This window comes from Leptodactylus fuscus, chromosome 8 (genome assembly GCF_031893055.1).
Source record: "Leptodactylus fuscus isolate aLepFus1 chromosome 8, aLepFus1.hap2, whole genome shotgun sequence".
In the NCBI taxonomy this organism is placed as follows: Eukaryota; Metazoa; Chordata; class Amphibia; order Anura; family Leptodactylidae; genus Leptodactylus; species Leptodactylus fuscus.
In genome coordinates this window covers 34,473,847-34,500,014 of record NC_134272.1, presented here as the reverse complement: position 1 = coordinate 34,500,014, position 26,168 = coordinate 34,473,847, and the positions used below count along the sequence as shown (strand labels likewise).

Genomic DNA, 26,168 nt, shown 5'->3' with positions numbered 1-26,168 from the left:
GGACCGACAGATGTCTCATTGATCAGTGGTGTCAAGGAGACATCTGGCCCTTTATGACCTCTCTTACCCTTACAGAAAATACTGTATATATGCAGAATGACATTTACATATCATGATGCAGCCATCTGCGTTATAAATGTTCCCTGTGTGTCTGCTACATTTGCAGATGGCTGGCTATATACACCCTTTATCTTTGACCCAGTCCAACCCAGTAGGGTCAGAACTGCTGATAATCTCTATGAATTTGATGTCACACACAGATATTTTAGATGTTCGCTTAATATCAGTGCATAATGCATCTTTATTCAATGTTCATGGGGCTGTACTGTGCTGAGCTGCCATTGTCAGCCCCATAGACTTTGAATGTAATGGCAGTATTCACTACAAATGGAATAGTGGGGGTCTCAGCAGTGGAACGACCCCTTTAAGAGCTAATTCAGTAATAGGCTTTATTATTCTTTTCAGGTGATCTGTCTAGACGCACAGGTCATTCAGGTACTATACAATTGTCATAGTAGTGTCCTGTAACAAATCATTTACTGATACCCCTTTAAGACAATGCAGCTGTCTGCTGCGGTAGAGACATCACTGTACCCAAGGCAAAATCTATGGAATTTACTTTTTGTTTATTTCGTTATCTTCAGAAGTAACCTCTGGTTCTGTAGTAAAATTAATGGGGTAAGAGATGATGCATAAAAGGGCAGCAGCGAGGATTGTGCGCACTTACTAATTGATGGCGTAGTCACTTACAGTGCACATGGCTGTAAATATAGCTCTGCCTTGATGTCTCATTTCCTACGCGATTTACAGAGCTTGACCACTACCTGCATTTTATAGCTTTATATTACAAGCACTTTATATTGTAATATCTCCTGAGTGGTTCTTCCAGTAATATGCAACTCGATTTCTCCTTCAGAGTAGCGGCGCTCGGTATCAGGCCCTGTCCCCAGAACAATGCCTTGTCTTCTGCAGATTGTGGGCTATTCAGGACTCTTGTGTAAAGGTCATAATTAACAGTGTGTATACGCCGCGAGTGTCAACACTGACCTAATAGGCAGGATCCCACGTATGAGGCAGTGTTATTTTATTAATTGTTGCTGATATTCCTCGGCAATCGGCATCATCACATGAATAGCACTTACAGGAAACACCATTAAACACAGGAGCTTAACAGCCTGCTGTTATCCTCAAGTAGCATCAATTCACATTCTAATTGCACTTAGGTTACTGTTGATCTGCTGCAAACGTTCGCCATGAACATAATAGTAGCCATTCATAATGGATTAGAGAAAAAAAGGGGAATTAAGGAAGCCAGCATGCCATATTTATATACAGTGCAACAGGACACTTGTGTGATCTGCTGCTTTATGATTATTTCCCTTGCTTCGCTTCGCTAGGGTACTGACAAGTCGAAAAGTTCATTTAAGGGACAACGTAGACACAGCAAAGCCGGAGGGAGCATAGTGCTAAACTAAGGCTCTAAAATATGTCATTGACTTTCAGCTCCGGCTTGTCATCTTGTGCATTACACAGCAAAACATGCCAATATCCTATTTAAAGAAAACAAACTCTAGCAAGGGAACTCAAAGTCTCTTGCCGTTACCGCCCCCCACTTTGTCCGAAAATACACAAGAAATAAAAGAAAAATATATTTTATTCTGAAATCTATGTCCATTGCTGTTTTCCAGCCGTCAATCTATGATCCATTGCTGTTTCCAGCCGTCAATCTATGATCCATTGCTGTTTTCTAGCTGTCAATCTATGATCCATTGCTGTTTCCAGCTGTCATGGCGTCCTTCTTGTCATCTGGGGCAGGCAGTGCTGGAGACTGTACACATGTCCATTCTGTGCACTTATACTGTGGTGTCAGCCCAGCAAATGGCATCAGTCCAATGCATTTTCCCCACTCTGCAGATGGCGGTGTATGGTTACTCGCACACAAATTGAGTATGTGATCTAGGTCTTGCTATGTATTTAAGAAGTATATGCCATTAGAAAAAATGGCTGCTTTTTCCAGAGGTCGTGTCAGTCTTCCCTACAGTATGGACTGTGTCTTTTGTTATAGTATTCACTGGAACGGGACTCTATGACATGGCTTAGAATGATAATAGTGGTGCGGTTCCTGAACGATACCAGCCAGACAACCTTTTATGACTACAATGATCCTTTTGCAATCTTAAACTGGACATTAGATTGTCAGATGAATTTGCCAATTTCTGCAGTATCAGCTAAATCTGTATTGTTTATGGGAGGGTCTCAACTTACCAAAGAACATTAGATGTCAGGAGGGTCAGGTATTGGATTTCATCACAGCTGCTACAGAGGTATCTGACAGCTGCTTTTTCGGCTAACCACCTTGTTTTAGTGCATGTGGGGGGCAGGTTGGAGAACTGTTTGCCAGTGAAGTTATCTAGACAGTTATCTAAAGGCCAGCTTATACGCTAGATTCATACTAGCATTGCAACTACGTTGATGGGTTCCATCTGAGGTCCCGAATAACAGAGAAGGGGACCACTAAAACAGAGGTTACACACAGAGCGCAGTGGAATCCATTGATGATAATGGGATCTGTCAGATGTCCGCCATTTTTAAAATGAAACTAGAAAAGGACAAAGTCTTCTGTGCACCGATTTTCCATAGTGATTGTGTGAGCTTCACCACTTCTGGTCTGACCAGGACTAACATGAGAGGGAACAGGATGGGTTGCTCGGACAGAGGTTTTTATTTATTTCATACCTCACCCGGACATCAGTGGGGTTTTTTGGTGGGGTAAGGCCTAATGTTTTTGGCTACTACTGGAAAAAAACATGTTAACAGTACCAATAAAGTGAATATGATTTCATTTAATCTCATCCACATACTGCGAGGACAAAAAACGTGTGTATGCTTGAAAAATGCAGCAAGTTAATGATAGCTGTAGAATTGTGGTCGTTGTCGCCTATATATTTAATAGAGGAAGAAAAAACACAACGAAAAAGCGCAACAAACACGTTTTTTGCATTTCGCTATGTGGGGCCTGAACTTGATGGAGGTTTCCAGGGTAGCTTCATTATCTTCAGTTTTCAGACCATCAGTAGGCTTATAGACTGTATGAAGCAAGTAACCTTGTAGGATAATGTTGACTTCAGAATAAACGGAAGAGCAGCTAAACAGGCAATACAAGAATATGACAAAACAAAGCCGTATCTTATTTTTTGATACAAACTAAACACTAAGTAGCATGTCTTGAAATTTAGAAGTCTATCCTCATAATAGTACAGTTGTCGGCAAAAATTGCTACATACAATAGTTGCTTATGAAGAAACACACGGATATACATTTACAATCTGGCCATATAGACTGTTTACATGTATTCCATTCAGATGTGCAGTAGACAAGCAGTTGAGTCATGTATAGTGACTGTATGTCTTACTGAGCCTTATCTGGTGTCTACACTCGGTTAGGACTTGGTTGTAAGCTGTGATTTCCTACCTTGGACAGCTCAGTTCTGTGGAAGGTTGTAAAGCTTTCTCTGGTAGTAGTTATAGTTAGGAGATTTAATGTATGGATCTCTTAGTCATTTTTTAGATGTAATGTTTGAAGTTGAGCAATTCTCTAATGTAATTCCGAACTTGACAAATTTCAAGGGTCAGACAGAGGTTGACCTTGAGATTTCCAGCTGCTTGAGTCATTTCTGTAGAATTCTTCATTTGGCTTGGACTTATTTTAAGCTGTATCCTACTGTACTTTTTTCTTTTACAGTCCCATTGTAAATAACCTGGAATGAAAGTTCATTCAGATTATTTATTTAGTTTTATTTTATCGACTTATCAAGGACATTTATAACCAACTGCAATGGAGGATGCCGCAAGCTTCACGGAAACAAAAAGATTACTCCGCCAGTTTCTCAAAAGCCAGCTAGTTGTTGCTACATTTTGGAAATTTGTTTATGTTCAATTTATGGGGTTTTCTGCAAAAAAAATGAAAATGTAAATGTGACACATATCTCACATATAATATTATTGGCAAATCCAAATTTGAACCTGACGCTAGGTCATATGAAGCGTCCTGAATAGAGATGAGTGAGTACTGTTCGGATCAACCGATCCGAACAGCACGCTCGCATAGAAATGAATGGACGTAGCCGGCAGGCGGGGGGTTCCATTCATTTCTATGGAGCGTGCTGTTCGGATCGGCTGATCCGAACAGTACTCGCTCATCTCTAGTCCTGAACACGTTTTCAGCACTTTCATCTACGTTACATCAGTTCCAGGCACTTCCAGCCATGTGAACGAATGGACACAGGTTAAGATGAGTTAAGTAGACTAGGTTAAGAGAGACACTAGTGCTTAGTGAGACCAAAGTAGAGGTTAATATGGGAACAACAAAAAATCCAAAGCTTACATATGTACAGTTAAGGTAAAGCATCAGGATCCTTTGATATAAAGAAATCATTGAATGGTAAATACAGTAGGGAAGTGGTGCCAGTCTGCCATGTAAACCAACTGGAGATTACTAAGGAAAAGCCCAGATTGCAGCAGAACACAAAGAAAACTAGGGAAAAGGGTATTTGGTGGCCATTGTAGCAGGACAGATGTCATAAGCAGCTCATACAAAAAATATGAGGCCTGGAAAACCCCTTTCATTTCTGATTACAATATTACATATATCTTTATAGGAATAGTGGCAGGAGACTCTATTGGAAAAATAAGCTTTCTCAAGTCATCAGAGATAAAACTATCAGTAGTCGAGGTGCACGGTCAAACGCTTGGATTCTGCATTATTCTCTGCACCTGCCTTAATGCCGATGCACATCTTTATTTTTGTAAACTATTTTTACTTGAGATTTGCTAAGATATGTGGACAGTGTCTGGTATAGAGCAAGAACATATAGGTGCAATAGGTGAACATATGTACGTCTTTAAGCATCTTCTGACATGTCATTGACAACCTGATTTCAGATTTCACTGCGACTATAAATACGTCTCAGTATAACTCACGAAAGTAGCCTGCAAGTGGTCAGACCTTACCAGTATTGGCCATGTCTCAGTACACACCTTATTCTCAGTGCTATTTTCTTACGCTTGTTTTTATATGCTGGTTGCACAGGCACTGCCCCTCTCTTGTGTCTCATGGCAGCAGGCTGGTTGATTACTATACAGGCTGCTCTTTCATGGCCATGGGCCTTTTATTTTCCACAAGGCAGGACAGTCTCTTTCAAGAATTCTCAGTATTTAGGGTTTACCAGCCTCATGTAGTTTTAAGATTTCAGGGTCACACAAGAATGGTACATTTATTTTCTCTAGTCTTCTGTGTTGGTGGTGCCATGTGTTGGTTACCCATTACTAACTACTACCACAAGATGTTCTTAGGCCCGTTTCACATCTGCGTTCGGTATTCCGTATGGGGAGTCCATATGGGGAACCCTATGGGGTCTGTGTGGTTTCCACATGGACTGCGCACGAGTCATGCGGACAGGAAGGTAGTTCATAAAGTACTACGCTTCCATGTGGACTCCCCGAACGGAATATCGAACACAGATGTGAACCAGGCCTTATACACCTTTTTACCTAGTATCAGGTCCTGGTCTGAATTCTGACAGGGCTGCTTTAAAGCATGCCTCAACATGTGACACTTACGCTAGGTTCACACTTGGGTTCGGGTCTCCGTTCTGTGGTTTCCGTCTTCCATATGCAAGAAGACGGAAACCACAGACCGGGTCCGGCCGTGAGCGGTGGTGAGCGTTTTATGCTCTCCGCCACAAAACCGTTTTTTTAAAACCGGACACAGAATACTGCATGTACAACTCTGTGTCCGGATTTTAAAAAAAACGGTTTCGCGGCAGAGAGCATAAAACGCTCACCGCCCCTCACGGCCGGACAGCTTTCAAACCCATTCAAATGAATGGGTGAGAAAGAGTCCTGCAGGTTTCCGTCTCCTGCCTCTGTTTTGTGCAGTAAACGGAAACCTGCAGAACGGAGACCGGGCGCAGATGTGAACGAGCCCTTAGCCAATCTCAAAGCTATAGTGTAAACTAAGTGAACCTGTGCTTTCTTACAGCATCATATACAACACTACATAAAATATAGACATTGCACCAGCATAGTATACACAGCACTGAGTGGCACAACTAACATAATGTGCGGGCTTATAACATGGGCACTATCGCTACATCAATAGTATTTTCTCTCAAAAATCCTGCTTCGAATCTATATACCACAAAGCTCAACTTCTCCCCCGCTTATCATTGCTGCTCTTAGGGCAGCAAAAGCACCTGCCAAGTTCACTGTAAAGGTGCGTATAGCCTTTACGTAGTATGGTGCCTTCCATTCTTATCAATACAATGCCTTATACAATATGTCGAGGAGCTATATTTTGTAACGTCCCCCCCTCGCCTTTTTCTCTTGAAGAAAATGACCAATATTTTGTGTTCCACTTTCTTTGCTACAATAGCTGTAGAAAATCCATCCGTGCAGGCGAGCCTATTCCTCCTCAAATAAGTACTATTCATAATAATGCAGGGTTCAGACATCAATAAAATAGCTTTGAAGAACTTTAATGGCAGACTTTGCTTTATGACTGGATTTGCTATTGTAAAAGGTTTTTTTCCTTCTATTTGCCGTGTTTTTCTTAATGGTATGTGTGTCAGAATAATCTATCCTGACACCTTTTTCAGTCTGAATTTCAGTTACATGAAATATTATGGAACAGGTTTCTCATAGCAATTCATTAAAATTTCAACTCGCTCACTATGTCAGCCTCTAAATCTCCATCATATTAGACTGGCCCTGGGCAACCATTTTAATAACCACAAAATAGCTTATTTTCCAAAGCGCTTAAACTCAGAGGAAATATATCTATGTTCCCCATTGTCTCTAGGCATCCATTACGTTTTCTAAAAGCTGTTATTGTCAGTCTGCTAACCATTACCTAAAGTTAATAACATGTTAATTTCTCACGGTATAACTTCATGCAAACCCCTAATCCAGCTCCGTTTGTCAATGAAAGTAGCGTAAAGTAGCTTTTTTATATGGCGTATTTAGAAAGTGTTTTAGATAAATTGGTATTCATGGTGCTGTTTCCTGAATTCCACTGAGAAGTTGTTACAGGCTAGTAAAAAGAAATGGGAGCAGAATGAATGTTATCGCAGCCTTTCAGATATTCCTGGAATGCTTGGCAGGGTTTTTTTTTTATCATTTATTGTGCACTAGCAAACAGATGCTGTAAGCCCTTTACATCTTGGTGCTAAAGAGAGAATGACAGCAGAATTCTAAACCTTAGGAAACTTATTTACCAGTGTGCTTGCAATCTTACCCTGGACAAAATGACTTTCTGCTTAAAAAGTAGCTGGCGTTCTCATAAACCTAGAACAAGTGGTGCACGACGCGTTTTACACATTACTTTGTCAACGTAACAATGCCAATAGAACATGTTTTCTGTACCGTGATCACAAATTCTCACCCATTTAATGATCCTTCTGATATAGATCATGTATTATTTTGTATCAATTCCAATGCCAGACCCATTGATACAAGAGGCTAAAACGCTTTCCAGTTATATTAATAGGGGCAGAGATCCAGAATATTGGAAAGAAGATGGAACACCTGTTAGTACTAATGGGTTTATGATCTGTGGCAGCAATACTATCCATTATTTTAATTGTTTATTTCTATTGTATTGTATCATATACAATGGTATGACGTGTTATCAAATCTGTAATGTAGAGGTCTCCTAGGCAGTTCCATAAAAATGTAATTATTGGAATGGTTCCTTTAATAATTGGGTTTGTAGAGCTGCTAGACCTTCTAGTATTTGCCTTGTAAAGATGACCTCCACCAGCTCCCACTCTTCTAGTCAGTTGGATTTTTTCTCTAGCCCCCATTGTTCCCAAGCAATCAGTTCTGTTAATTTAAGCTCATTTATTAAGTTAATTTATGTTCTATATATATTCCAACTGTGTTGGAATCAATGAAGAAACACCTACTGAAGGATGCATAGAGGGGGATTTGGTGTAGGGGATGCTATATCCTTCTGTAAGTGGTTTTCCCCAATCAAAACATCTCAGCTCTCCTCAGTATGAGTTTTGGATCTGATCACCAGGGAAAGTAGGGTGGTCCCACTTTTGGAACCCCCACCAATTGTGAGAATATGATCCAATTAAGTGGAATGTTAGTCATATCTATAGGGCTGATGGAGTTTTTCTCTTTTCTGACTCCATTAATCCCATTCAAATACAGGACAAAAGGCCTCATTCTTGTGATTGGTGGGGATCCCAGAAGTGAGATCCCAGTGATCAAACACTTGGATAGGTGAATAGGTGATAAAGCTATATAGTAACACAAAATACTGTGTAACCACCTATATGGCTGCACGAAACCTAAGTGAACCTTTCACAAGAACTATTCCGCACTTCAGTAAATACGTCAACTGTAAATGTTATAGGAGGGAAGTGTTGCAATGTCATGTTCCTGTAATATTTGACTGTTACTGCTTTAATCCTGAAGAAAGTTGTAGGAAATACCATAGAGCATTGTACTAGGGCTGGGTAATTGTTTATTACATTATTTGCGAGACTTTGCAGTTTTGTTCGGTCTGAATACATCTGAACCGGAACTGCTATTATTATCTGGGATCTCTATATCCTGAACCAGCCCATGGGAGGTGATTAAACATAAGAAAGAGTGTTACTCACCTCCCCTGGGCTCCAGCGCTGGTCATCATTGTCTTCCGGGCTCCTGAATAACGTCAAAGACTGCTAAGGTCTGTAAATGGTCCTAAGTGGTCACGTGGCTTTATGACACAAAGACAACTTCAGTCATACTTGTGTCTTTGTGTCACAATGCCACATAAGCTGGGGCCCAAACACAGGCCTCAGTAGGCCCCGGAGCAACGCCAAAGCCCTGGAGAGGTGGGTAACACTGTTTTTATGTTTATTCACCTCTCCTGGGCGTCTGATAATTATACTCTAAGGGTCAGAAAAGACACCCCAAAAAAGTAGCAGTTCTGGTTCAGATGTGTTTGGTCCGAATGAAACAAATCTCATAAGGTCCACCCGACACATACTCATACTTGAAAAAAAAGTGTATTTTAAGGGGTTGTGGCCTAAATAATCGTTATTAATCATGATTTAGGTAAAATGCCTGATTAATTGAGCTATTCTATATATTTTTTTTTTAAAAAAAAGGTAATAAAAGAAGTCTGAGCACATTAAGAATTTCCCTATGGACTTTGTTGACTGTTTTGGACTTATAAAAAAACAAAAAACTTGCAATTCTTCAGTAGGTGATACCTTTTTTAATGGCTAACTCATAATGATGACAGAATATGACGTTTCGAAGCTTACTCTGGGCTTCTTCTTCAGATATATCTAAAAACACCTTCTGCAGGCTGCACTGTTTTGGACTTGTAATGTCAGTGAAGGATGACCATCTCTGTATAGTTTATTTAGCATAGCCCAGTGTCATACATGAGGTGGTTTTACATAGGACTGCTGGTAAACCTGCTACATCTTACGTTAGACCAATAGTTGTAGGGGCCGGACCCCCATTAGCAATGACTCTGACATTTCAGTAGTAATTATTTGGATAATATGATATATCAGGTAAACTTTGCTGATAACATTTTTCTCCTATCACTTCATAGACCTGTCTGGAGTTGGAACGGTATTTGCAGACCGAACCAAAGAAGATGACAGAGACATTTGGGGAAGATTTAGACACTTTCTTGAACAGCTCCATTTCTCAAGGTACAGATGGATGTGGCCGTAAATTGGATCCCATTGTAATTCCTGTGGACATCAGTACATATGAGAAGCGTCCTAGCATGGACCTGTTACTTTCTCAAGACAAACTGCTATCAGAAACATGTGTCAGCTTACAGCCTGCCACTTCCTCTACAGAATGTTATACATCTGTAAATCAGGCACAGCTTAACGCAGTGACATCACTAACGCCACCATCTTCTCCGGAACTTAGTCGGCATCTGGTCAAAACACCACAGTCTCTGTCTGCTTTGGATGGAACCGTAACGTTAAAACTGGTTGCAAAAAAAGCCTCAGTGAGCTCTGGAAAGGCGGCAGAATCCGCATCATCTGCCATAACCTCAAAATGTGGGCTAAGTGACAGTGAGCAGGCTGGCAACCCAGGAGAAGCATCACCTGAAAATAAGAAGCGGGTTCATAGGTGCCAGTTTAATGGCTGCAGAAAAGTCTACACAAAGAGCTCACATCTTAAGGCCCACCAGAGAACGCATACAGGTGAGTGACTTTATCTTCCTTCCTATGCAGCCCTTCACTGAAGTGGTCATAAACTGTATATTTGTCAACCTGTGAAGCGTATTTGGCTGTAATCTTTTCTTTAATCTTGTTCATCCATTGATCTGTCCAATGAAAAAATGGAAACCAGACAGACTCATAAATTAATGTAATCTCTAAGCATTTGCTACAAAATTGATAAATCTTTTCCATTTTGTGAAAAAGGAAGCAATATTTCCAGTTTGAAAAAGAAAAAAAAGTACCAGTATACGTTACATATATACTTTTTAACATTGTGTCATCATAGTCCATCACCTGGTGGTTATGTTACTTCGCTTAATCCAGAGTTCACCATCCACACGGCTACAATTATTTTATTTTTTTTTAATGTAGATTGGGAGCCCCACATAGAGCTCACAATGTACATTTTTCCCTATCAGTTTGTCTTTTTTGGAATATGGGATGAAAATCCATGCAAACACGGGGAGAACATACAAACTCCTTGCAGATGTTTTTTTGCCCTTGGTGGGATTTGAACACCAGGACTCCAGCGCTGCAAGGCTGCAGTGCTAAACAGCAGATAAATTCTGCCACCTCCATATTGAATTCTGAGCCCCAACACACATACATTCACTATTCTCCAGCCTTCAGACAGTAAAGCACACTATAAAATGCAGTGGGTCTTTAAAGTGTACAGGGACTAACATTAAAGGGGATGTCCATGTATTTCAGGACCAAGGGAGGAAACCAGGAAAGGGGTAATATAAAAAACAAACCCATCTGTCTTGGGCGCTGCTGTGTCCTCTGACGCTGTCTAGTGCGGCACATGAGTATGGGTTTATTTGTTATTTTTTCCCTTTTCCCGGGTCTCTTCCCTGGGTCCTGATTTTAACGTAAAACTTCAATACAAAAGGAATTCGGTACTTACAAAAGAATACAAAAAGACTCAAAATAAAATGTCATACAGAGAGCAATGTAGTTACAAAATAAATGCAGTGAAATAACAGTAAAAAACCTAAGTTACAAGTTACAGCCCTGATTTCTAGGGGATAAGAGGAAAATAGCGGCACACATTCATAACACTGGTAATATGGGAAAACCCATGTTTTAACATGTCAGACCTTGGCTCGGGGATCAGAGCTGATCTTCTGGGTCATTATTCAAATCCTTAGTCTGTGACTGGTGAGTAGGGAGCAAGTCCCATGAATATCAATGCGTAGCTTGTTTCTTAATTCCCCTTCCTGAATGGGATTTGGGGGTGTTTAGTTTGGATAGATATATCTTTATTTGTCCATGATTATTTTTTTTGTAGCCTGTACAAGCCAGATCTCTCCTCCTAGTGTTTCCAGCTCACATTCTCCATCCTTACCAGTTCAAAGGACTGTTACCAAATCACATTTAGCATATAAAATACCAGTGACAGATATTTAGGGGCTATCGTTACAGCTAGCTTATGGGTGAAGGATACTACTGTATTGCATATGTTAAATGTATACATCATGGACTGTTCTATAGCATTTAATGGTGTATATATTAAATAAATGCTATACTGGTAGCTGTTGCTCACTTGCCAACTGTCCTGAATTTCCCAGTATTGTCTTGAATTTTCAGAAAATGCTGGCAAATCATGCAGTCCTGGAGAACTCTATCTGCAAATATACAGAGTTTATGTAAATCATGACCAAGAGGGTACAGGACTGGGTACTGACAACTATGTTTATGATTCATGTTTTCTTATTTTTCAGCAGTTTTCTGGCTATGTGTCAGTTTCAGTGGCGTAACTAACGTCTTTTGGCCCCACTGCAGTCTTTTGTCCGGGGCCCCGTACCTCACCCCTACAGAGAGTACTTGATAGTGATGGTTACGGGTGCTAGGGAGTTTAATCACCCGTAGTGTGGTTAGGGGTAATATGTGGGTCTCCTTGGCTTATGGGCCAGATGGAAGCTGCAATCTCAATACTGATACCAGTGCTTACGGGCCCCCTAAGGCTCCTGGGCCCAGCTGTGATTGCACCCTCTGCACTCCCTCAAGTTACGCCCCTGGTTAGGACTATATATTAAATATCATTTTGCATTTGCCAATTCGTGTATTTGCCTCTGTTTTGTTCACTCCTTGTTTTGGTTAAAAGATGCATAAAAATTTGCAGTGAATGAACCTGTCCTAAAAAACATTAGGGCTCTTGTACACCACCATATTATAAAGTACCAAGCTGTAATTGGGTTGCTATAGAGGCGCATCTGCACTTCCACATGATTCCAATTTCATATGGAGGTATGCTGAGTTTCTTCTGATGTCCAAATCCAAAAGAGAAAAAAAATCCCATTATGCTAGATCAGATGCTATATGTATGGCAGTATCCTCTCCTAGAAATGTGGGACAGCACATGCAGGCTGTACGGCTGTAAGAAATTATACAATCTCTATACTCAGGGCTATGCCGAGTGTATAAACCTTTATATATGGCAATAATAATATGGTAAATAATATCTGTCTATTGGATTATGAGTTTGTATATGACTATTTATTATGGGTTCTCTGCTATACCCTGCTGATTCAGCATGGCCACCTTAACAGAAAGGGGCAAACAAGTAATGCAGTGGAGAGATCACAGAAGTGCATTGACAAAATGCAGAAATGGAAAGATCAGACGGCAGATAAATGTGAATATTGAACATGAGCCAGGAATTGATTCTTTCCTCTTCTCCTGTAGTTTTTTCAGCAGACAGTTTAAGCCAATTAGTAAGGATTATCTACTGAAAATCATACAATCTTCTGAGCATCCCGAGGTATATTTACCCCTACATAACGTCGGCATTCATCTTTCAGGGTGGGAAGATTCTGCTCTGCATTTACAGTAAACACAATGCAGTCATCCTAACCTTCCACGCTCCGCTCAGTCGGTGATAATGTAAGCAGTGTTATATATTCTCGGAAAATCTGCATCCCATAAAATACCATAAAATACAGGCTTTATACTGGTCCCAAAACTAAAGAGGAGCTACGTGAGCAGACTGCCGAATTTTGTCAATGGCCTCTTCTAAAAGCGTGTATATGCCAGAGGTAGAAGCTTACTGTCTGTAAATGTGTCTGTGTTAGTAAAGACTAATCCTCATAAGATAATTCTGGATCACCTTTCTGCACTGTTAAGTTCTAAAGATAAGCGAGTAGTATTTGATTGAATACCTCGCTGCCATAGGAATGAATATTCGATACGCTTAGCCCCTTGGTGATCGGCCGCTTACACGCATTCCTATGGCAGCGAAGTATTTGAATATTCGATGCGCTTAACCCCTTGGTGATCGGCCGCTTACACGTATTCCTATGGCAGCGAGGTATTCAATCGAATACTACCCGCTTATCTCTATTAAGTTCCTCTGTTATTTCTTCTGGAAATAAATCAACATCAAGGTATTACTATTCCCTTTGTCAATATAGTGGACACCTAAGGCTAAGGCACATGTAACAAAATGTAGCATAAAAAATACTGCAGAAAAAAAAGCAGCAGAAACGCATTGCGTTTTTTGTGCAGAGTTTTTGCTCAGCGGATTTTGTTCCCTTATTAAACTTATAGGGAAAACACCAACATTTTCCCCAGCACTGGTATCATCGACATGCAACTTTTCCGCAGCTGTTTTTTTTTTTTGTGGATAGGATTAGCACAATCTCATTCCCTTTTCAGGTACTGTAAAACGCAGTGTTTTATGCCACAGCATTTCCACAGCGTTTTCGCAACGTGGAGCTTAAGCCAAAACCCTATTGACAAAGGGAATGATAAAACTCATGGTCTAATTTATTCATACTTTTTCAGGCGGTATAAACAAGGAATAAAAGATTTCTAAGGGTATGTTCACATGGAGGAACAGGTTGTGGAAACCTTTTCCGCCATGTGAACATTCTGCACGGCTAGCCGCAACGGGATACCGATGTAGAATTGGCATTCCATTGTGGCATACCGCTCCTGATTAGCCCGAATAAATGGGCCTAAACAGGAGCGTGTCTCAAGCCGCGGACACTGCAGTTGATTCAGCAAGTTAGGCCACCTCGCTTCTTTTTTCTGCTACTAGCTAGCAGGAAAAAAAAGCGAGCGGCTCCCATTGAAGTCAATGGGAGACATTTTTGGAGGAGGATTTTGAGGCGGATTCCATGTCAAAATCTGCCTGCAAAAAACTCCATGTGAACTAACCCTAAGACAGGTCTAACATTGTTATTTTAGGTTTTATGTGGAATTCAAGTAAAATCGAGAAGAGTCCACAATTACTTGTTGATTCTTGAAATTTTGCCTTCCGGGAAATAATATTCCAGCTCTGAGTAACTATGATATGTTAACAATCACCCGTGTAAATGTGGATCTGTACATTAGAAATATGATATTGACCCTAATTCTTGTTGATCCTAATACCAAAGCACATCCTAATATTCTAGGACAGAAAGATCTCTGGTTTACATTGAGAATTTGTGTGCGCGCACATACAGAAGGAGAATTATGTCCAGGACATATGTGCACGTTCTATGTAGGACGACACCGGCATTGTGGTCTTATAAATGATACCTATTAAGAATGCTTTTTTAACAGTATTTCTCACATCTTCCTCTTGTATGTAAATAAAGGTGAAGAGACAAATTGAGCAATATTCTTGCAATGTGGAAAGAATAGCCCCGGGGGTAGGAAAGATAAAGTGACAAAAATATAGCAATATATAGCACTGTGTAGAGGAGCTACAACTAATACCAACCTACTATTATGGCTTATAGTCTGTAAATTATAACGGTTATGTAGGTGTAAGTTAGCAGGGCGCACCGATTTCTATGTGATGCATATGGGGGGCCTCTCATAAAAATTAGACAGGTGACATCCTTTTGGTGTCTGGCAGCTGCTTTGTCCCCTATCCCCATTCAGGACACACGGTCATTCAGACGAGCTGAGCATGCATGTATATGGGGGTTTCGGGTTTGATAGCTGCCATCCAAATAAACAGGTGTATGATTTGAACATGTGAGGACCTTATATTTTGCTAACAGATGTATCATACAGACACGTGAGGTCCATACTATTCACACAAAGCACCCTCGTCCTGTTCATTTGCAGGTTGTGTGCTGTCCATGTTGTTCACGCCTGTGAAAAGCAGACCAACTTTTTTAAATTTTATTTTTCTGTACTTTGTATGTCTTTGGGTTAATGAAAAACGAATGATGGATGAATGGCATTGTTTTTTTTTTATCACAGACCTATAGACATTCAATGATGTGATGCCTCCGTATCAGTGAATAAGAAAAGTGATGCGTTTCCATTGTTTTTATTCAGACCTACAGTCTGCAAAAAACACACGGGCGTCTGAATAAACACATTGAAAAGAATGGGTACGTTTGGTACCAGTGAAACATGTGGACTCCGTGTGTACATGATATGCAGATGTGTGAATAAGGCCCTTTAGTTATTTAGAGCTGATTTGTCAATGAAAATCCTACATAAAATCACAGACATGACAGCGAGCCACGTGACGTGACAAGCTCGGCACTGCTACATCTGTACACAGTAAACATATTCATGTGACATTGGCCTGAAGGCGTTTGCTAGCATGTGACTGGGCTGAGTCTGGCGGTGCGCGGGCGGTACACTATACATACTATACTGCACTTGTTTTGTTTACAAGACGTAATTGATTTGTTCATTATTATCCATGTACATTTTCCGCGAGGCAGAGAGAGGGTTAAATTGTCCATTTAGGTTCCCCTTTATCCTCCGGAGCCTTAAATAATAACAAGAGGAGGTGAATAATCTATAATTAGGACAATACTGAGAGCCGGGGAAAGGTGTTACAGAAGGAGCTGGGGCCGAGGCAGTCAGGGGACGGGGGGGCGCCATGATGGCGGTTGCTAAGTAACCCCTTCAGCAGTAGATGCAGTCTGCTAATTGGCCGGCCTGTTAGATCCCGGGTGCCGGCCCTCGCTTGCTACTCAGCTGTTTCTTCTGTTGCTAGACTACTGCATCTCTTCTCCTGCTCGCTCTACATCCTGACAGCTAATTGGCTGGCGCGCTGGCTGGCTGGCTGGTTGGTGTTTCTGCCGGGTACCAGTCTGAGCCTGCATCTCGGCTGTTATCCCTGGAGGCAGGAGGGGGAGGGAGAGAGAGCGCGAGTGAGAAGGATATGTCAGCAATTAATGGAGCACAAGTGTAAATTCTACACAATGTCTGCCACCTGCGGCCCCCCTGAATCAGACTAAAAAAAAAACAAATCCTTTCTGGCCCTCAGCACATCACAAGCCTGTCCTTCCCGGATTAGCTTTGTGACTTTGTTAAAAGATGGATGGAGTTGTTTGTTTTGGGGTTTTTTATTTTAATTTCTTACTGGAAATGAGGTTTATCTGCAGTCTATATTCTGCAGCAAGGAAATGGTTAAATACAAGGAAGACTCATGCTGAAAGCAATGTCATTTCAGGAGCATTTATTGCATAAAAAATTAAATAAAAAAATGTGTGGGTTTTTTTTTGTTTGTTTTTTTAGCTGTTTTAGAAGTACGTTTACATGTTATGGGTTCCCTAAGGAAAATTTCTAAATCCAGGGGAAACTGCAGGAAAAACTGCAGTGGCAGATGTGCACCAAATGGTGCGGTCTTAGGTGTAATTTAGTAGATTTGCTATTGTAGATCGACTAAAATAAAAACTACTTTTGTGGTAACAATGACCTACTATGAGATAAGTGTATTGTATGCTTTTTAGTCTGGAATTGCAGATTTTGCTGTGGATCTGCATCAGTATGCAACAATTTGAGTTTGTTGTAGATTTCAACTTTTCAACTAAGACCCCACGTTGCAGTAATGCAGTTTTTTTGTTGCAGATTTTGCTGTGGTTTTTTTGAGCCAAAGCCAGCAGTGGACTAAACAGAAGGGAGAAGTACCAGTACTCCCTTTTATATTTTCCTTTCCTTTTGCAGCCATTCTTGGCTTTGGCTTAAAAAAAAACCCAGCAAAATCTGCAACAAAAAAAAAGCTGCATTTCTGCAACGTGGGGCCTTAGGCTCCATTCTCATGGAGTAACGCGCCGCTCATTTAGACACGTATATTCGGCGCTTCAAAACAGATCCCATTGATTTTTAATGTAGATTGTGAGCCCCACATAGAGATCACAATGTACATTTTCCCCTATCAGTATGTCTTTGGAATATGGGATGGAAATCCATGCAAACACGGGGAGAACATACAAACTCCTTGCAGATGGTTTTATGCCCTTGGTGGGATTTGAACACCAGGACTTCAGCACCGCAAGGCTGCAGTGCTAACCACTGAGCCACTATGGCCCTTAGATCCCATTGATTTTAATGGGTGCTGCCATACGCGTGCTACACATTGAATTCAATGGGAGGCTTTGTAACCCATTGATTTCAATGTGTAGCGCACGTATGCTGGCACCCATTGAAATCAATGGGTTCTGTTTTGAAGCCCCGCGCTCTGACACGTATATACGTGTCTAAATGAACGGCGCGTTACTCTGTGAGAACGTAGCCTAAGCCTTCCACTAAACTCAATGGGGACAAATCCACAACTATTACTCAACATAAATTAGCATGCTGTGGATTTAAACATTCCCACCATGGGTTACCTTCTGTATTCCATGGATTCTGTATTCGATATGGATTTTCTGACCAAACCTGCAGTACATGTGAATATACCTTAATCCACTGTTCACACTACTGTTATGAGGTTTTATTGTCAAGATGGAAAAATCAGCAGAGCCCACAGCATTATTCCTGCCCTCAAAATTAGTGGAACCCCGCCGGACCTTATTAAAGCCTGGAATCGGTCAGGAGCCGTCTTGAACCATCTCAATACAAGTCTGTTGCTGCTGTCAGGGTTCCAATATAAATTAAAAACACGACCCAAATGTGAATAGAGTTGACATTTTCTGGAACCATAAAGCAGATCTGTCAAAAATATAAACTGATAATATTTTCTACGGTATTTGTCCATTCTGTTCATTGACATTTATGATTTAATAAAAGGGATCATTGACTCATGCGGCATGCTCCATTTTGACCCTTGTGAAAAACGAATCCTGGGAGACCAGATCCAACCTGCACAGCTTACTGTATATTCACCCACATCAGATTTGTTGCAGACGTTTCTGCTGATGAAAGCCTGTTTATACATGTCAATGTGTTTGATGAATGCTGCATGTGCAAGGATTACTGTAAGCCCAGATCAATGGGACAGTGGTGGAAATTTCTGCAACAAATCTGCTGCATATGAATATACCCTGAGGCTACATTCACAGGACAGTGAATACTGGCCGTGTGACATCCACTTTTTTAACGGATGTCACACGGCAGCAATAATTTCACTGTCGGTGAATGGGGGCAATTCACATGACCAGTGTTTTGATGGTCCATTGTTACGGACTATCAAAATATAGGTCAGGTTCTATTTTTGTCTGTTTAGTAATCCATTCGTGGAGTCCGCATGGGGACCCCCGAACGGACTACCGAACGCACTGGCAAGCGATGTGCAGTGAAAGCACACAGACCCCATAGACTATAATGTGGTCCAAGATCTTCCCGTGCGGTACTTTTCTGTCTGCAAGTTCCGTGCCGACACTGTGCAGAGAGTACACGGACCCCATTATAGTCTGTGGGGTCCATGTTCTTTCACTGCACACTGCTTGCAAAGAAAGTTCACAGAGTTTTCCTCTGTGGACTTTCTGTTACAATTATATCTAAGGGAAAGCCGCCGCAAAGTGGGCATAGGATTCACATGAATCGCATCCACATTGCAAGTACTGTAAAACACTGCGATTTTTCCTGCGGAGTTTTCCGGTCCATGGGGCTTTTAAAGTTAATGCCCCATGTTGCGGAAATGCAGCTTTTTTTGTTGCAGATTATGTTGTGTTTTTTTGAGCCAAAGCCAAGAATGGCTGCAAAAGTAATGGGAAATACATAGGAAGTTCTTACACTTCTACCTATTGCCCAATCCACTCCTGACTTTGGTTCAAAAAACCGCAACAAAATCTGCAACAAAAAAGCTGTGTTTCCGCAACATGGGTCTTTAGCGTAAAGCCAGACTTGGCCACACAGTAAAATTTGCAACAAAAAATTCACAGCTTTTCTGTGACTGAGGCCCCCCGTGGTGTTTTACAGTCCCTGCAAAGTGGATCAACACATTGCAGAAAAATGAGTGCAGCGTAAATGCTGCGATTTCCAAAACAGTCACAACTCCAGCTATGGCATGACATGTTGACGTGTGACCGCTGTAGAAGTTATCTGTTAGCACCTGCGAGGTCAGTACTGTGGATAGTCACTGGCTACAGCAGTCACATATTATTTGGTCATGACAATGCTGAAGCCAGGTGAACAGACCAGCAGGGGACCAGAGAAGCGAGGTACAGTATTTTACACATTGTATAAAACATTTTATAGGGTTGGAACCCCCTTTAGAATAAAGCATTTAATGCAAAAGAAAAAGAAAACAGAACATATGGCTTAGATCTTCTCATTTATACATTTGTGGTGTTTTCAGAAACCTGCCAGCTCTGAACAATATGCGCTCAGTTCTTGTATACAGCAGACATGACGTTGTCTATTTTATTGTAATAAGAAGATGTATTTTGCAGTGTTATGTAGTATAAACAAGAAGCGTCTCTCTAGTCTGTATTTAGCTGGCTGCGCTATTGTACTGTAATGAAAAGCAGTTTAAAAGTGCACTGCTGGCTACAATTTTTCATCCTTCTCTTTAATTCAGGCAAGTATGATAGCTAAAGGGAGGAGGGAGGAAAATAAAACACAAAAAACCCCACATTTTCTGTGTTACAATAAGCTTGCAATGAAAATGAAGCAACTTTTCTAAACAGCCTTTATTTTATGATCCATCCTTTTGGTGTACACAACTCTTCTGCAGATCGATATGCACTTGGTTGGTGCAGCTGCTACACTATCCTATGGTTGTGCAGAAGACTCTGCGGTGTAGTCTGGATCTGCAGTCATGGATCTCTATGTTCATGCTAACCTCTAAGAACTGCACTGGCCTCTGTGCTCAGAGCTGGTTGATATTGTTCACATACATCAGGATATATATCAGTATAGAAATTGCTGTTTAAACAGCCAGTGTGAAAGATGGAAGGAGAAAAGACACCGATATTCAGGCTTAAGGAGGAGAGAGTGAGCATGCTCTATGGAGAACACCCACTGAGTGCTGAACTTGCAGCTTCAGGCATGTCAGAGAAAGTCAATGTAGAAATCTCTATATAGTGCAGCTTATTCTAAAGCTACACAGACAAACGTTCTTATGGACTGACTTTATATTATGGACATTAACATCAGATATATCTCTCAATAAACTACATTTTTCACTTTTCAGTTACACTGGGGTGTAACTAAACCAAATAAAAAGGTATACACTAAATTAAAAGCAGATGACCTTATAGGTGATGCTTACCGCGTTATAACTATATAGTGACATACCTTGCAGCCTATCTTTATCATTATAAAATTATTATAATTATACTAAAAATGATACTAGTAGAGCATAAAATAATTCTCTCTGTTCACACAGAGTTTTTTGGTCAGGAATTTGGTCAGGAAACTGACTCAAATTCCTCCTCCAAAAAATGCCTCACCATACAGCCCTATGGTGAGACGTTTTTAGGAGGAAGAATTTGAGTCAGTTTTCTGACCAAATTCCTGACCAAAAAACTCTGTGTGAATGAGTTGCATGTGAGCTAGTGAGCGTAGGCTAGCTGCTAAACTGCTATGATGTTTACCATAGACAGCCTATGTAGAATAAAACAGCATTTACCTTCTAATTCTCCATCACTCACAAAGAAACAGCAGAGTACAGTACATTATAGAGTAGGACTGAACAGTATTGATGTGAGAAAAGCACTTGGGATAGAGATAGAAACTCACTGTTAGCTGCAGCAGTCTCTGATTGCTCTTACTTCTAACCTCCCCTTCCCTATACTATAGGTACATGTAATTTGATACTTCAGTTACTCAGAATCTGACTTGGGTAAGTTCAGACGGGGTTTTTTGGACCGGAACCTGAGGCGGATGCCGCATCTGAAAGTCGGTGCACTGCATCGGCATCCAGTCGTGCACTCCGCTCCGGATTAGGCCCAATGAATGGGCCTAGTTGGGAGGAGGGAGTGTCTTCAGGCCGAATCACGAGGCGAAACGGCCTGAAGAATGAGCATCTCGCTTCTTTTTCTGGGAGCCAGCTCTTCAATGGGAGCCGTCTTTTTGGTCAGGATTTTCAGGCCAATACGGCCTCAAAATCCTGACCAAATTACTCTGTGTGAACTTACCCTAAGATAGAATTCAATAGGTATTTCCCTGTAAATGTCAGTTTAAGCATGGTGGTGGAGGGAAGAAGAGTTTGATAAGTGAAGGAAGAGGCATTTTTCTTTTATTCGATGTTACAAGGTTTCTTATATTTACTTGTACTTTGATCTGTTCAGATATTTTTAAACATAATTGAACATTTAAGCTTGAATTCTGTTTAGAATCCACAACATGTGAACATGGCCTGATGACCCATTTTATCTATAGTCCAGGCCCTGATGTAAATATAACACTTTTCGGACTGCAGATCACCATGCTTGTGCAGACACCGATGAAGCAGGGGATGCTGGTAATTTCCTAATCTCAGGAAGTAAACTGTGAACTATATTTAATACAGGCTGCAGCTTAGTAATGCAATGCATTTAATATAATGCATTTAATGCATTGTATAATTGTGTACATCGAAATATCAAAATGAAATGTAATTTTCTCTGCTTGGTGTAGATCTTTATGTAACATGAGGTATTTCGGGATCTGTAAGACAAGTGAGAAGAGTATTCTCACCTCCTCTTCTATAACTCACTGTTCGCATAAGGTGTAATATTGCAAGATTCCCTTTGCTTTTTTTCTGGTGTTGAATTTACAGTTCTGTGCCCTAATTTGTTTTATGTTTTAGTTTTTTCCAGTTATTTTTTAATTAGCCTATAAATTGTCTTGAGAGTATCCCAACACCCTGAAACATCATTGCCAGCCTCAAAGGTCTACAAGTTCACAACTCATCCGAATTGTCAAAGGCAAATCATTGGTCTGTATCTAAACATTCAGTTACTAACTGCACAACTACAGTATTGGTACAAATGGGAATACCAGATTGTGTAATCTTCAACTGCAACTATGACATCTGCAGACTATATAAAGGTACTGCACTAAGTGACCCAATGCATGCTATATAATGAAATCATTGCTAGTTCATTTATAACAAGCTTCATTTTCCATAACGCTAAGGTATTGTGTAGAGATGCAAAAATGTTTACAGTGCATTCAATGCAATGTGTAAGCATGTTTACTGCATAGAAGAGGGTCCACTCCACCGACACACCGATCATTAGCTTTTCCGAAGTGGGGGAAGGGTCTCATCCTCTGCCTCCCCTGCTGATGCGCCGATTTCACAAGACCACTTCCAATGTGCTCTTTGTAAAATGGAGTAGAGAACCAGAGCAGTAGCAGGGGAGGCTTAGCACAAAGACTTCTAGCCCCCTACTGCACTTTGCACAGCTAGGAGTCCCTCAGCTATACGATAAATAAAAAACCTTTTTAGGCCAGAGCCCCACAGAATGGAAACGTCACAATTTGCCCGCGGCGGAAACGTTGCAGGAAGAATTGTAGAATTTTACAGTAATGACAGAGTGGATGGGATTCTAACGAATGCGGTGGTAAGAAGACCAAAAAACTTACCATGTCATCCACTATTAAGAGAGAGGTTTCAGTCTCCATCTTTTTCTCCCTCGTTTTATTTTCCTTGGTATGGTTTGGCAGTTTGAATGAAGTTGACTGGGAGCATTGGTGTAGCTATAGGGGTGCAGCGTAGCAGTTGTTAAAGAGGACCTTTCACCATATCTGGGCACAGGCAGTGTTATATACTGCCAGAAAGCTGACAGTGCGCTGAATTCAGCGCACTGTCGGCTTTCCCGATCCGTGCCCGGTGTAAAGCGCTATCGGTCCCGGTACCGTAGCGCTTTACAGTCAGAAGGGCGTTTCTGACCATTAGCCAGAGACGTCCTTCTGCCTCGCGGCGCCAATCGCGCTGTGCTGTGGAGCCGGGAGGAACGCCCCCTCCCTCTCCTGATAATGCTCGTCTACGGACAAGCTGTGTGAGCAGAGGGAGGGGGGCGTTCCTCCCGGCTCCACAGCACAGCGCGATTGGCGCCGCGAGGCAGAAGGACGTCTCTGGCTAATGGTCAGAAACGCCCTTCTGACTATAGAAGAGCTACGGTACCGGGCCGTAAGCTCTTCACACCGGGCACAGATCGGGAAAGCCGACAGTGCGCTGAATTCAGTGCCCGGATATGGTGAAAGGTCCTCTTTAATGGCTCTAGGCCCTGAGTGGGTCCCAAAGGTCCTTCTGCCACATGAAGGGCCCTAATACAGATTTTGAATTGGGGCCCAAAGACTTTGTGCTACGACTCTATCTGGGAAGAAATAGGCTTTCTGGTTATAGTATTCTCTGTTGAGAATACAGGATATTTGAACAGTCAATACTTGATATCTCTTCACCTCAGCACCTGCTCAGTGTTCCTCTTGTGCTGATAACATCACTTCCCATGGTCATCTCTGACACCCACTACATTCTTCTTTGTGTGCACCTGAGGTCTTACCTGTGCTCCATTGCAGTCCCTCACACAGCGGCAAGAGTTTTCTAGTCGTATATGGCTGGATTGCCTCTTCAGACTCAGACATTAGCTTCAAGACTCCTTTGATATGGTCATATTTCATTATTTTATTACACTCCGCTTATCGCACTCTTTCTCTACTGCAAAAAGTGCTTGATCTTATTTACCCAAGACAGACTTAAAACCTAAAAGCTCAGGCTAGAGCACCATGTCAGTGAGCTCCACTCAACCCCGCTTTCTAGCTAACTATACCACAGTAAGCCGGAGTTCCCTTATATTTTCTATGAAGCATTGCAGGGGGTGTGAGAGTGCATATAGGTTAACCCTATGCTCAGTGGCGTAACTAGGAATGGCGGGGCCCCGTGGCAAACTTGACCGACACCGACGCCGAAGACCTCGACCGACCCCCTCCTACGCATTCCTGTGCGCTCTATTATGCCCCATAGTGGCCCCTTCACACAGTATTATCCCCCATAGTGGCCCCTGCACACAGTAATATCCCCCATAGTGGCCCCTTCACACAATATTATCCCAAATAGTGGTCCCTGCACACAGTATTATGTCCCTTAGTGGCCCCTGCACACAGTATTATGTCCCTTAGTGGCCCCTGCACACAGTATTATCCCCCATAGTGGCCCCTGCACGCAGTATTATGTCCCTTAGTGGCCCCTGCACACAGTATTATGTCCCTTAGTGGCCCCTGCACACAGTATTATGTCCCTTAGTGGCCCCTGCACACAGTATTATGTCCCATAGTGGCCCCTGCACACAGTATTATCTTTTCAGAACCCAGAGTATAATAATCGGAGACCCGGGCGAATCAAAACATAAAAACTACTGTTTCTTATCTGTCCCAGGCTCCTATGCTGTTGGCCTCCGCTGTCGTCCTTCTTCAATGACGTCGGACGTCACATGACCTGGGACGTAGGCCGGGTTCATGTGATGTCAGAGACGTCAGACAACTAGGAAGGAGGCCTGGCAGGATCGTGGAGAGGTAAGTAACAGTATTTTTTATGTTTCTTACCTCTCCCGCGCCTCAGATCACTATACTCAGGGGTCCAAAAAGACCCTCGAGAATAATGATAGCAGCAGTAGTGGCTGTCACCGGGCCCCTAATGTCCCGGGCCCTGTGGCAGCTGCCTCTGCTGCTATGGCGGAGGTTACGCCACTGCATATGCTGACCACTAATCCAGCAAATTCTCTCTGCCACTTAGTATGCTCCAACACCACATAAGTACCACAAGCAGCGTGTTGCATCACCAACTACCTAGTGCCAGTAATACATCTGATGTCCCGAGTCACTTACACACATACATGTGGCTTAACCTCCATCTGTCGTATTAGTCACAAAGCTGTCACACTACATCACAATAACAATAACTATATTGTTACAGTGAAGACACTTCTCAAAGTGACATTACAGTAGCAAACCGAAAGATAAGAGCATAACACTTCCTAGCATTGGTGCTTTGATAGCGGTATGAAGCATGATATAGTGTGGCTTATACTAGATATCATATGTACATGGCAATATCATGATAACGATAACCAGATGCTATTTCCACCCATGACAAGTGTTCAATCCATGTCTCATTAGTCTCCTTCTTGTGAACGAGTAACAGATCTCTTACATGTCCGTGCATGGTCATTTCTCCTATGTTGCCGTATACATGGATTCTGCTGTAGGGACTAAATACTTTTAAATCCTTTTCCATCTGCTTTACTACAGTTTAAGGTCCACAATGCTAAGCATTCTTATTGTTAAAATCTGTGATTACAGATGCCATATTTTATAACGTGAAGGCCATCTACATATACTTTACATCATTCCCATTCGTCTGGCACTTAAGCCTATAGGAAGCCTATCAAAATCTGACATCTTAAATGACCCAGGAGAAAACGGAGCCTATTATACATTGCAACAAAAAAAAAATCCATTTTCTAAAAAGAAGACTAATGCACATTATAGATGACACATCCAAATGGATAGTTCCATGTCTTCTGCATTACATAATATGATCATGCAAAATGGATTAACAATTTAGATCTGCTTTCCTCCTTACAATGCTTCCAGCCTTCTGGTTTAGTAAAAGAGACTGAAGTAACCTTAGAACGCTGTTGTATTCATCTTTTTGAGATTGCAATGTGTGAAATTGTTTATTTCTTTTAATGTTTTACAGTTTCTGTATAATCTATTATACAAATGACTAAAGCATCGGAAAGCATGGTAGTACATGAATACAACATTATTGGCTTTAATATTCAGGCTTTGAGGTTGACTG

General features: G+C 41.5%; 1 protein-coding gene across 2 annotated transcripts in view; it reads left to right on the top strand.

Moving 5' to 3' along the window:
• The window catches only part of KLF7 (KLF transcription factor 7), a 109,192-nt gene that overhangs the window by 65,256 nt on the left and 17,768 nt on the right, over positions 1-26,168 (top strand). Inside the window, exon 2 of one of the 2 annotated variants that reach the window (XM_075284354.1) lies at positions 9,622-10,050. In XM_075284354.1, the coding sequence (XP_075140455.1) occupies positions 9,622-10,050 (429 nt within the window). Of the gene's footprint in view, positions 1-9,621; positions 10,235-26,168 lie in introns of both variants that reach the window. The other variant, XM_075284353.1, reaches the window with a different exon arrangement.